The sequence below is a fragment of the Anomaloglossus baeobatrachus genome, chromosome 9 (assembly GCF_048569485.1).
Source record: "Anomaloglossus baeobatrachus isolate aAnoBae1 chromosome 9, aAnoBae1.hap1, whole genome shotgun sequence".
NCBI classification, from domain to species: Eukaryota; Metazoa; Chordata; class Amphibia; order Anura; family Aromobatidae; genus Anomaloglossus; species Anomaloglossus baeobatrachus.
This window is the reverse complement of record NC_134361.1, coordinates 35,955,731-35,969,755: the sequence shown is the minus strand read 5'-3', so window position 1 is coordinate 35,969,755 and position 14,025 is coordinate 35,955,731. Positions and strand designations below refer to the sequence as shown.

Below are 14,025 nucleotides of genomic sequence, written 5' to 3'. Positions count from 1 at the left end.
CGTGACCATGGGGAGCTGTCTGCAAGAGAAGACATGACCATGGGGAGCAGTCTGCAAGAGAAGACGTGACCATGGGGAGCTGTCAGCAAGAGAAGACGTGACCATAGGGAGCAGTCTGCATGAGAAAACGTGACCATAGGGAGCAGTCTGCAAGAGAAGACGTGACCATGGGGAGCAGTCTTGTAACGCCTGCCTGGATCCACAGACTCAGATGGGCTGTAAAGGGGAGGCTAGAGGGAAGCCACTCACCAAGTAGGACCCCCAGAACCCTGAAACCCCTATACAGGGATTTGGAATTACACAGGACCCTGGAGATCACTACCTGTGGAAGGCTTCAGTCCGATGAGAGTAGTAGTCAGGCAGGGTCAAACCAGGAATTGCGGAACAGGGACAGAATCGGCAGGCAGTGACGTAGTCAGCAAACGTAGCAGAGGTCAGATCCGGGTCGGGCAGCAAGGTACAAAAACAGCAGGCAGAAGGGTAGTCAAAAACACGCAGAAGTCAACACAGGAATCACCAACAGAATAGGACGTAACAGGAGCCAGGAAAATCAGAACTATATCTGGCAGTAATCATGTGACAGGAGGGGAAATAAGAAGGGTGTGGTGTCTTCCCATTGGCTGTAGCTGAACGCTGGCAACTTCAGATGGAAGACACATGCCACCCACAGTCAGCCAGCGGTACTGCAGATCCCAAACTAACCCAGCCCAGTGGATGATCGGAGCCTGCACCCACTGGTGCCGCTGGCATCGACTCCTCTCCCATCACCAGCACCATCCACGGCAGGAACACGGCGTCGCCTGGCAATCGGAGCAGAAGTCGCTAGAGAAGACTCCGGCAGTGACGTAACAAGTCTGCAAAAGAAGATGTGACAATGGGGAGCAGTCTACAAGAGAAGACGTGACCATGGGGAGCAGTCTGCAAGAAAAAACGTGACCATGGGGAGCAGTCTGCAAGAGAAGATGTGACCATGGGGAGCAGTCTGCAAGAGAAGACGTGACCATGGGGAGCACTCTGCAAGAGAAGATGTGACCATGGGGAACAGTCTGCAAGAGAAGATGTGACCATGGGGAACAGTCTGCAAGAGAAGATGTGACCATGGGGATCTGTCAGCAAGTGAAAACGTGACCATGGGGAGCTGTCTGCAAGAGAAGACGTGATCATGGGGAACAGTCTGCAAGAGAAGACGTGACCATGAGGAGCTGTCAGCAAGAGAGGAAGGGACTATGGGGAGCAGTCTGCAAGAGAAGAAGGGATGAAGAGGAACAGTCTACAAAAGAGGAGGTGGTCATGGGGAGCAGTCTGCAAGAGAAGATGTGACCATGGGGAGCAATCTGCAAGACAGGGAGGGACGGGACCATGGGGAAAAGTCTGCAAAAAAAGACGTGACCATGGGGAGCAGTCTGTAAGACAGGTAAAGACAATGGGCAGCAGTTTGCAAAAGAAGACAGGACCATGGGGAACAGTCTAGAAGAGAGGAGGGGACCTTGGTAGTGTGACGCCCCTGGACTATCAGGTCGTCACAGGGTACTGCACAAACTGCCTTCCTGTGCAGTATTCCAAGACCCTCATGGTTCTGAGTCCCTATCTAATGGTGTTGCCTCCAACAGCAAATCAAATCTTAGATACAAACTGCACCACACCCACCAGGCACACCAGTGGACGGCTTAAGTGGAATAGAGTCACCCACTTGGAGGGTCAGGGAGGGGAGGTGAGTAGTGTAATCTGTAGTCAGTTAGTGAGGAACCCTCGAGCTGTGAGGAGCTCAGAGGAAGTTGGGAGTGGCGGCTCCCAAGTGAAGCAGTCTAGGTTGCAGACGGTGGTCTGGACCTAGAGGAGTTGGACCCCTGGTCGCAGGGGATTGCGACTAGGTGCCTGAACCTGTCGAGGAGGACAGTTAGCAGCCTGGCACTGTCACCGGTCTGGGACCGAAGGCACGACGGGGTAAACGAACTGTAGGTTGGGGGGAAGCTTCAGGCAACCCGATAATTTACCTGAGGAGAACGGAACCTTTATGATCTGTTCCCACCCGCTCCAGAATTGGGGCATTAGCGCAACGAGGGGGATAGGACTTTCCTAACCAAAACGGTCCAGAAAATCCAAGCGTGAGCCCTGAGAGCAAGCTCCCATACTTATCTCCCCTGTAAATAGCCCCTTTTTTCATTTGAGTGTGGCCCCTAGCCCCCGGGTCCGGAGACCCACAAGCCACGAATAATCACCCCCGGATCCGAGCGATTTGGACCGCTGCAGGGGCGGCACAGGAGCAGTCAGTGGGTGAGCAGGGGGATAGATGAGCAGTCTGTGAGTGAGCAGAGTGACAGGGAGAGGAGTCTGTGAGAGAGCAATGAGACAGAGGGAGGAGTCTGTGGGTGAGCAGGGAAAAGGGGAAGAGTCTGAGTGAGCAGGGGGAGGAGTCTGAGTAAGCAGTGGACAGGGGGAGGAGTCTGTGTAAGTAGGGGACAGAGGGAGGAGTCTGTGGGTGAGTAGGGGAAAGGGGAGGAGTCTGAGTGAGCAGGGGGAGGAGTCTGTGAGTGAGCAGCGGACAGGGGGAGGATTCTGTGTGTTAGTAGGAGACAGAGGGAGGAGTTTTTAGGTGAGCAGCGAGATAGAGGGAGGAGTCTGGATAAGCAGGGGTAATGAGGGATGAATCTTTGAGTGAGCAGGGGGACAGAGGGAGGAGTCTGTGCAAGAAGAAAGAGGATGGAGAGAAGTTCCAAGAGAGGGGAGAGCATTTAAGATAACAGCAGGATTATATCTAGGGTGTTATCTAAGCCTGGTGTCTTATAAAAGTTGTCTTTTGGGGGGGCAAAGACGGGGCATAATATTTGTATTTGGGCTTATATCACAGAATGTTTTGGAATAGCCACACACTAGCCGTTGAATCGAGGGGTCACTCAGAAGACAAAGCAATCAGTGGAAAGCTACCGGTTGTCCGTGGCCATGAAGAGAAGTTGTGTCGGGGGTCTATAAGCTGTGCTGCTGACTTCTAGCTATTCACCTGGTCGGGCTAATTCCTCTTTAGATTCTACATCTGTATGAATATTTCATGACGACCCGTCCATCTCCCTGATGTTACCGCTGTAACTGATGTGGGAAGATTGAGGAATCACCTGAGGCGCTAACAACGGTGTCTTTGAATGTAATGACACGAAGGTGTGAATTTCACCATCTGATCCTAGAGACGGCTCACAACTACTGAGAGAACCCGCCCGGTCTCCGGATCTTTTGTGAGGACACCCTCAGAGAATATTAAATTATGGTGTTCAAACGTTCTTCCTTTATTTTCTATAGGACGGTGCCAGATGAACAAATTAGGACTAATAATTTTGCATTTTATCATACTATGAGCTTGCTTCGGGCCGGCCAGGACACAAAATCATTGCCCATTTCTGGTTACACCCTTGTTAGATGCTCCAATATAAAGGTAAACAGCAGTGTCACCCTCCAAAATCAGCCAAAAATCGCACAGAACCTCTTGGCCACACTACAAATATGTAATCTTTTTCACCTTTCAGTCTTGGTCCTCTCTATTCTTAATAGGTAACCCCATGTTCTCCATATATAAATCTAATACTATCAGCCAAGTGGGCACAGGCCTCGACTCTTCTCTTTGAGTGTTTTCTTGAGGTCCACAGCAAGTAATCCCGAGAAGATGGCTTTACAGAGCCCAATCTGAATGGTGCGGGGACCTGTTATGTACCCTACTGCGCCATTTATTCTCTTTGGTACCGCCAGAAAAAGCCAATAAGTGTACTTGGCTATCCCCAGCAGTCTCGTAGAGAATGAATCGAGCGTCGGTACTCATAACCAGCCAATCCTCCATTCAGATAAGGCATTCCAATTTTTTAGGATCCGTGGTAGTGTCCACAGTTGAGTCCCCACCAATCAGCACATTAACACCCATCCTTGAGATAAATAAACTTCTAAATGTGTGTCATGCAGTGATTACTAGGGTTCCTTCAGGTACACGGGAACCCCCGGTGAGCGCCGCAACACACAGGATTCACGATACAACGGTGGGCCCTGGCGCTAGGGAAAGGGAAGCAGGGTCACCTCCTAAACTCACCTGAGGCTGGTTGCTGCACTCCCTAACGTTCTTATACGAGTTCTTTCATCCATTCGCCGATCACGTGCCTATCCCTGTCTTTCCCTGGACTCAGTCCTATGTAGTTAACAGGGTAGCGGGAACGCTAGTCCTGCTCTAGCTTAGAGATGGGAACGCTAGTCCTGCTCTAACTTAAAGACAGGAACGCTCGTCCTGCTCTAGCTTAAAGACACAGAGGGGATTTGACAGACAGGGATAAAATAAATAGCAATCATACAAAGCACTCCAAACAAGAATGATGAATGGACCAAAAAAGACTAAGGAAGGGAACAACTCAATACAGCGTTTACACAGCAAATGTTCTCTGAATGGCTTCCTGGTCCACAGCTCACGGGTTCCCCCTAGAGGCAGGCTAAGGCTGCTTTCACACATCCGGCTTGAGCTCTGCGGCTCAATCCGGCTGTGCAAGCTATGCAACGGATGCGGTGAAAACACCGCATCCTTTGCATAAGTTTTTCCTTTGCGGCCAGTCCGTTTTTTGCCGCTTGCGGCATGCTACTGAGCATGCGCAGTGGCAAAAACCGCATGCGGCGGCCGGATGCGGTTATTGCTGCATCGCGCCGTATCCGGCCGCCATAGGCATGCATTGAAAAATGCGCCGCATCGGCCGAATGCGGCGCGATGTGGTTTTTTTTGCCGCACGAAAAAACGTGCCAGGCAACGTTCCATCCGGCCGCCGCATCGGCTAAATCTGCCGCATGCGGCAAAAACCGGATGGAACGCAAGGCCATGCGGCACTAATTAAAGTCTATGCAGGAATATCGCAACCGGCAGCAAAAAAAAAACGGTTGCGATTTTCCTGCAAAGTGCCGGAGTGTGCCGCATTGCAGAAACCGGAGGTGTGAAAGCAGCCTAAGCAGGAACTATCACCAGTGATTACCTGGACTAGGAGGGAAGTTTTATAGCAGAGCTAATTAGCAATAAAGAACAGCTGGCTATAGCTTTCATTCAGAGTTCAGGCGACCAGACGATCTACTTAACCCTAGCAGCACTGGATAAAGGAGAATCTGCACAGCCAGCAGTATTAACCCAAGCAAATGTGTATGAAGCCCTGCATTGTGATCTCTTGACACCAGGAATAGGAGGGACCACTCTCGGTCATGACAATATGGGAATAACTCTTTAAGTTACTTTGTAGGTTGCATTACTTTTTTGTGTATTATTCTCTAGAGCTGCATTCACAATTCTGCTTGGGGCACTTTTTGACATCACAGAGGGAAGGATGAGTTTTTTCCCACTCGGTCAGATCATATGGCAGATGCAAAAAGTCTCTCTCTCTGGTGGATCTGAAGGCACTGGATGGTTTGGAGCAGAGGAACATTGTGCAGATTTAAGGATTTCTATGATACTATGAAATATAATTCACTGTAAATATGTGTATTTTTTACTGCATTTACAGTTGTGATGTCATCGTCAGCCGTGATGTCACCAGCTGTTAGTTGCTTTTTCCCCAGCTTTTCCTTTGCCGGTTTAGACTGTTGAGTTTCCATTGATTGTGTTAATTGTGAAAGGAAAGAAACTGCACATTGTACACACAGGCTGACAGCTTATCATTCTCCTTCAATGCTCTTTGTCACCTGACCCCTCCCTTTCTCCAGGGACACATTTATACCTGCGGTAACTACGCTAGTGGCCTCAGTGCTCAGCATGGCCTCCACACCTATAACTGTGCGCCTGGTCCACGATGAACGCCCTTCTCCGATCAACAGGACTCTTGATCCCTACCTAGGACAAGACTACCAGACCCTGCTGCAGGACTGTTTACAGAAAAAGTCCCTTTTTCAGGACCCACAATTTCCTGCAGGTTCTGCTTCTTTGGGGTACAACCAATTAGGACCATGGTCACCCCAAACTATTGGGATCCAGTGGATGAGACCTCAGGTATGGAGCCAGAATGGGGATTAGGGATGAATACACATTATATACAAGTAATACTCTTGTCTGCAAAGTTTCAGGCTTAAAAATATTAGTAGTGAATTTTCTCCAGATATTTGTAGATATTTTGCATATTCTTACTTAATATTAATTCTATCCACCTGCTCTAACGTTAGTTCTTTTTATTTTCTAACCTGCCATATGGCTTATTACTCCTCTTTGTGAGAGTCCACAAGGGTCATGTTTCCTTTCATGAGTCTAGGAAAGCTGGGTGACAAACCCCACGGGAAATGTAATGTCAACTGTATAGGTTTACACAAAACCTTCCCTTTAACATATACAATTAAAGGGTTTGTTCCAAGGTTTGACGTAACTTCCTGATCGCGTGGGGTCTAACTCCTGGGAGCCCCAGCAGTTCCAAGAGCATGCACAACCTTCACTCCATTCATTCCCTATGGGACCAAATGAGATAGGTGAACCCTATGGGATTGTCGGGGGTCCCAGTGATCAAAACCCCAGCCATCAGGAGTTATCTAAAATGTTTTTTACGAACCTATTATAGCTTAAAAGGATCTGTCACCAGATTTCACAATACAAACTGCATATACCAGATTTTACTGTTTATACTGGTGTACTTACTTTGAAAATCCATATCAGAATAGTTGTATAATCCTGATATTATGATAATGATTTTTTTATGAATTATACGGCAGTGCTCAATTTAATATATTTTTTATAATATATAAAATATAATAATAACCATAATAATATAATAATATATTTAAATATTTATATTATGTTATTACATATTTTAATATATTTTTTTTATAATATATTTAAAAAAAATGAATTATTCAACTATTCTGACATGGATTCTCAAACTAAGCACACCAGCCCCATCAGATTTAAAGAGGTCTGTTTAATGTTTGTGTTTAGTTTGAATTGGGAAATTTGGTGACAAATCCCTTTTTAATATAAAGGTGGTAAACTTAAAAAAAAAAATATATATATTATTCAACCATTGTGACATGGATTCTCAAAATAAGCACTCCAGCCCCATCAGGTTTAAAGAGATCTGTGTAATAATGTATTTAGTTTGAATTGGGAAATTTGGTGACAAATCCCTTTTAAATATAAAGGTGGTAAACGCAAAAAAAATATTAATTATGCAACCATTGTGACAAGGATTCTCAAAATAAGCAAACCAGCCTCATCAGGTTTAAAAAAAAAAAAAAAATAGAGTTAAAAACATTCAGGATTTTAACTAATTAGCCGGCACAGGGGTGGGCGAAAAAGAGTGTGGGCATCCATGCAGTATGTGGAGTTAATTTCTAACAGGAATCTTGTAATACCTCTTTTCTCCTGCGGGAGTGCTGCAGGGAACTGGAATACTTACAACTGATCCGATCGCAGCTGATCACTGGGATTTCCTATGATTGATCAGGGCACATTCACACTTTGTGTTTCCTTTTATTGGGGGTAATGGTTTTAGAAAAGAAGCAGATTCCAGTTTGACCATGAATGCAGTGGGTGATACATCATTATGGTTGTTGCCCCTATGCATTATAGCATTGGCCCACCGGAGCCCTATATACAATATGGCAGTATTATCGCAGGCTATTAGCACTGGTGATGGTGCGGAGCGCTCCTGTTCTAGCTGGTGTCATCTCCACCTTCCTTCTTTTTTCTTATCTCTGTTTATTTTGTTCCCACGCCAGACTCATAGCCCACGATTCTCGCCTGCACAGGTGGCTTCCAGCACTCACAGTCGGAGATATTGCACACATCTTATCTGCTTTACGGCCATCTCGCATATATACTAATCAGTCCTTGTCATGTATACCACAGCCAATAATAACAGGTGTATATACTACATGTATATTACTCACATACAAGCCAAAACACACTGCACACTATGACCCCAACACGAAAATGTTGATTCAAATACTAATTTATCGTTTAAACCAGGTTTTTTGTTACCTGTATTTTTTAAATATTGCCTTTTATATTTCATATCAGGATTTTTATTTAAAATAAATAATTTTGCAGTTTTTACACCGACCACTGGGACTTCTTAGAGTCATTCCTCTTGTCTTTTCAGGAACAGTTTTTAGTAGGTTCCTTATCATCAAAGGCAGGATGATAATGATTCGTAACACTGCTATACATAGCTCATAACACAGGATCCACCAATCACAAAAGATGTCACAGCTCACCTCCTCCTCCTGTATAATGACTGATAACACCTCTATACACAGCTCATAACACAGGATCCACTAATCAAAATAGATGTCAAAGAAAACCTTCTCCTTCTCCTGTACAGTGACTGATAAGAATGCTATACACATATACACAGCGCATAACACAGGATCCACCAATAATAGATGTCACAGTTCACCTCCTCCTCCTGTACAATGACTAATAGCACATCTATATACAGTAGATAACACATCATCCACCAATCACAATAGGTGATATCACAACTCACCTCCTCCTCCTGTACAATGACTGATTACACCTCTATACACAGCTCATAACACAGGATACAGTAATCAAAATAGATGTCACAGCTCACCTCCTCCTCCTCTACAATGACTGATAACAGCTCTATGAAGAGCTCATAACACAGGATCCACCAATTACAATAGATGTCACAGAAATCCTGCTCCTTTACAATGACTGATAACACCTCTATACACAGATCATAATACAGTATCCACTAATCACAATAGATGTCACAGCTCACCTCCTCCTCCTGTACAAGGACTAATAGCACATCTATATACAGCTCATAACACAAGATCCACCAATCACAATAAATGTTACAGCTCACCTCCTCCTCTACAATAACTGATAAGAGCTCTATGCACAGCTCATAACACAGGATCCACCAATTACAATAGATGTCACAGCTCACCTCCTCCTTCTCTACAATGACTGATAACAGCTCTATACACAGGTCATATCACAGAATCCACCAATCACAATAGATGATGTCACAGCTCTCCTCCTCCTCCTATACAAGGACTAATAGCACATCTATATACAGCTCACAACACTGGATCCACCAATTACAATAAATGTTACAGCTCATCTCCTCCTCCTGTACAATGACTGATAACACATCTATGCACAGTTCATAACACAGGATCCACCAATCACAATAGATGATGTCACAGCTCACCTGCTCACCCTCCCTTCAATGAGACCTTTACACACACTCATTAGATGCTTCCATACAAAAGATATGGTCGTAGTCTGATCATTGCAACTAATGTACATGTACAGTATCACAACAGAGTTCAGATGGATAACCCTCTTTCACAAATTTACCATTTTGGTAAATGAATGATGAGATGCAACCTCTATATATAGTGAATTATGGGTATTATGCCAACCACTGCTCATGTAGGAGGACCACTGGGGGATTCGCCTGTTCCCTGTGGGTCAGTGCGAGCCTGTGCATGTGTTGTTTGCTGAATTGACAAGAAGTTAGAGTCTAATAAAGCTCCAGTGGTAAAATCATTACTGTAAGGAGGACGTATATAGGAAAATATCCCGAGGCTGGAATAATGGGCGATCTGTCATAGATAAGTTATACATAAGTTATTCATACAGTATATTATGGATTTCCCCTCTAATTTGACACCACACATATACAATCAGTCCTCTTCCTTTAAAGACACGTAGCAGTGAGTGCGGGGTTGTGTTACACGGTGGTGACTTACACTCCGGACAGTTTGGCAGGAGCGGCCGCACTTTCTATAGCCCCATTCTCACCGCTAGAATAAAGGTTTTGTCCGTGTTGTTTGCTTTGCTCTTTATACACATTATTTGCCCGTCTTCAGAGCTGCTGACCACGTCATGCCACTGCATGTACTAACTGCCATAAACCACACAATGGAGGGACGTGGGAGGCACAAAGACTTTTAAAGATCAGAAGCATTTAAAAAAGAAAGCCACAAAAAAAACCCAACAAAGCAGGATTGTTATGGTCTGCAGGCAGCGAAATATGCAAGAGCTGCACTTAAAGAATTGTCCCCTTTCCATACTATAGGGGGTATTTTGCTGATGTCTGGAGATCTGACCTATGTGTGCCCAGGATCAGGGCTCTGGATCCCCGTGTTGAAAAGATTGAGGGCACGCATGTTTGACCTCCGCTACAGTCATTATGGGACTGCCAAAAAAAACTGAGCACAGTGCTACATTATGTCCGCCAGTCTCATAGACAATGAATGGAGAAGAGGTCGAGAATATGTGGCACCCCTGAGGCTCCAGTCGCCACAGGGTATTGCATCTGACTTAAGGTGCAGTACTTATCCCAGGTACGGAAGAGGTTAACCAGTAGTGTTCACTTACACAATACACACACAGCTCAGGTGCTTTCCCACTGTAAGTGGGCTAGAAGTGATCACCAAAGCAACGGGACTTCCCTAGCCACTAGTGAGTCATCAGGAAGGTGGGGGCAGCATGAGGGAAGTTAGAGAACACGCAGACTTTTACCTCAGAATAGTCTGAGACTCAGAACAACATGGTCGCTGTGGAGAGTGCTTCAGAGCTTACACAGTTAGGACCGGGCAGACTGGAAGGACCAGGAGATGACCAGTGGAGCTGGTGAGACACAGGAGCAACATGGTAGCTGAAGGTAGAGTTCAATAGCTCCCTCAGCATCAGCGCAGACAGGGTGCAGAACCCTTGGGTGGTGTACACTCCATGTTCCACCATCAGAATCTGCAGGGAAGGGGGATTTGATGTCCCATCACCCACCACAAATGTCCCGGGGCACAGCAGCATATAGTCAGGAGTCAAGACCACGGTCGGCCCCACAATTGATTTGCGCTGCCTGCGGACGAGACAGGAACTAAACCCAAGGACACTGGGGTCCCTAAGTAGCTTCACGCCATCGGGATCCACACTGTAGAGCGCAAGGAAGGAAGGTCTCACACTCCACAACACCAGTCAAAACACCAGTGGTGGCTTCTGAGGTACCCGGGATCGACTGGGGCTCATCACGGCGGAAACTGGCACTCCAAGGGTGACAACTGAACTGTGAGTAAAAGACCTTGAACCACAACCACTGTGTCAGCCCATCATTGCCGTTGCCCGCTACCCCCACCATCATCTTCACTGGGGCCTAGCTCTACCTGTGGAGAGCTGAAAAACCCGAGCTGCGCCATACCATCAGCCCAAGAGGTGAGCGACATCCCGCAGCGGCGGCTCCTCTCGAGGCCGCATACCACATGTGGCGTCACGAAAGACAACTGCTCCCAACATTCTCATCCCATAATCCATTCCCCTATTGTTGACACCTCGGGGTCACGAAACCGGGCAGGGCCACCTGTGATATCCCCCGACCATCACCGGCCCGGTGACGAGTATTCCCAAGACACCGTGGGGTGCTCCACGTATGCACAAAGTGTTCAGGGCATCCTGCGCTCTGGATTGCTGGGGTTTCCACTTGTCAGACTCCCGTTGATCAGCCTGAAAGAGCCTTTATGACCCCCCCAGGGGAGAGCAGCCTACTACATTGACAGAAATCTCTAGTAGATTTTACCTGGGTCTGACAAGACTCTATTGATGCTTTCACTAGGTCAAATTGACAATGCTCACGGAGTTCTATGTAAATGGCAAAAGAGAAGACAGGAGAGGTTATAAACCACTTCTGTCATCTCAAGGACTAAAGCTGGGTTTACACACTGCAACATCTCAAACGACATCGCTGTAACGTCACCGGTTTTGTGACGCAATAGCGATGTTGTTTGCGATGTTGCAGTGTGTGAAACCTATCAGCGACCCGGCCCCTGCTGTGAAGTTGTAATCGCTACAAATCGTTCAGGACCATTCCTAGGTCCTTTGTTTCCCGCTGTGCAGCATGCATCGCTGGAAAGTTTCAGTGTGTGAAAGACTTTGCAGAGACTTTGTTAGCAACTTCCCTTTCAAAAAGCTGCTTATCAACGTCCCCAACAACCAGCTAGGTCGCTCTGCAGGTCCGGATCGCTGTTGCGTTGTTGGCCAGGTTTGCCTGTTTGACAGCTCACCAGCGACTCAACAGAGACTTAGGGAGGTCGCTGTTACGTCACAAAACCGGTGACGTTACAGCGATGTCCTTTGCGATGTTGCAGTGTGTAAACCCAGCTTTAGATTGCGTCTGACAAGCAACTTGATGTGCTCCTGCTAGATTGCAGGAACAGGAGCTTTAATCGCTTGCTATAAATTTGCAATGGTGTGGAATTAAATCTTGGGACCAAACATCGTATATTTACAGCACTTCAGCATTAACATATCTGTTTTCTTCTAAAAACAGTGCCACAGCAGTGCACAGGTCGTGTCTGGTAATGCAACCCCAGTGGATTTTATGGCATTGTGATCTTCTCTCTATTCTAGGAGATCACTCAGCTCCCTCAGTTCATCAGCGACAGCATGAAATGGACGGACATCTGCCAAGGACAACTGGGTAAGTGTGCTTATAGAATTTGCCATGATTATAATAAATGAGATATATATATGTGTATATATATATATATATATATATATATATATTATCACAAAATTGAGTACACCCCTAAGAGAAATCGCACCCAATTATCCATTTTCCCTCCCCGGTGTCATGTGACTCATTAGTGTTACAAGGTCTCAGGTGTGAATGGAGGGCAGGGGTGTTACATTTGGTGTTATCTCTCACACACTCTCTTATACTGGTCACTGGAAGTTCAGCATGGCTCCTCATGGCATAGAATTCTCTGAGGAGCTGAAAAAAAATGTTGCTCTACATAGGGATGTCCGAGGCTATAAGAAGATTGCCATCACCCTGACATTGAGCTGAAGGATGGTGGCCAAGACCATACAGCGGTATAACCAGATAGGATCCACTCAGAACAGGCGTCGCCATGGTCGACCAAAGAAGTTGAGTGCACGTGTTCAGCGTCATAACCAGAGGTTGTCTATTCAGAAGAGGCGACATAAAAGTGCTGCCAGTATTGCTGCAGATGTTACAGGTGTGGGTGGTCCGCCTGTCAGTATTCAAACCATATGCCACACACTGCAGAGGTTACTGGGCTGGGGGTGCGCCTGTTAGTGCTCAGACCATACACCGCACATTGCAGAGGTTAGAGGGGTGGGGTGTATGCATGTCAGTGCTCAGACCATACACCGCACACTGCAGAGGTTACAGGGGTGGGGTGTCCGCCTGTCAGTGCTCAGACCATACACCGCACATTGCAGAGGTTAGAGGGGTGAGTCCGCATGTCAGTGCCCATACCATACGCTGCACACTGTAGCGGTTACAGGGGTAGGGGGTCCACTTGCTGGTGCTCAACCCATACAGCGCCCGCTGCATCACATTGGTCTGCATATATAGATCAAATTTGGTTTTATAGATACTTTATATAGTAGTAATATTTCATGTGTACACTAGAGAGAGCTGTGGTTCAGCTTTAGTAAAACATGCTCATTGCAACCAATCAGATTACTGCTTACATTTCTCAAGCTGGTAGACAAGATGACAGCTGTGATCTGGTTGGTGGTAACACAGTTTTCTTTTGCACTTGACTTAATAAGTACCTGTAAATGATACTGTGTAAGGAGGAGCGCGGTCAGTGAATGATTACATATTGATTGCTTTTTTTTCCCTGCTTTCAGGTAACTGTTGGTTCCTTGCCGCAGCTGCTTCCCTGACACTTTACCCCCTGTTACTAGAGCGTGTGGTTCCTGCCCAGCAGAATTTTCAGAATGATTATGCGGGAATATTCCATTTTCAGGTGATTTGTGGGGGGAGCAAGGGGATGTTTAAAGCCATCAGAGCCAGGTTATTTAGTTTCTTTAGTTATTTAGCAGCACTTGAGTCACTGCATGGATCTTTGACAGTAAATGAATGGACTCCATTTAAAGAGGATCTGTCACTTTAAATAAATATGTATTTTGCTTTACCTGGTGTTCATGCCACTTTTCTCCTGAATCCGGTGATATTTTTCTTTCTTTCCTGCGCCTCTCCTTTCCTGAGATATGGACCATTCTTTCCGGTTTATGAATCTAGTCTTGTTTGTCAA

At 46.2% G+C, this 14,025-nt stretch overlaps 1 protein-coding gene across 1 annotated transcript in view; it reads left to right on the top strand.

The window, feature by feature from the left end:
• Positions 1–5,736: 5,736 nt before the first annotated feature.
• The window catches only part of LOC142251041 (calpain-1 catalytic subunit-like), a 37,950-nt gene continuing 29,661 nt past the window's right edge, over positions 5,737–14,025 (top strand). Inside the window, exons 1-3 of the mRNA XM_075323539.1 lie at positions 5,737–5,986; positions 12,365–12,434; positions 13,619–13,737. Of these exons, the coding sequence (XP_075179654.1) occupies positions 5,753–5,986; positions 12,365–12,434; positions 13,619–13,737 (423 nt within the window). The 5' untranslated portion in view covers positions 5,737–5,752. The remainder of the gene's footprint in view (positions 5,987–12,364; positions 12,435–13,618; positions 13,738–14,025) is intronic.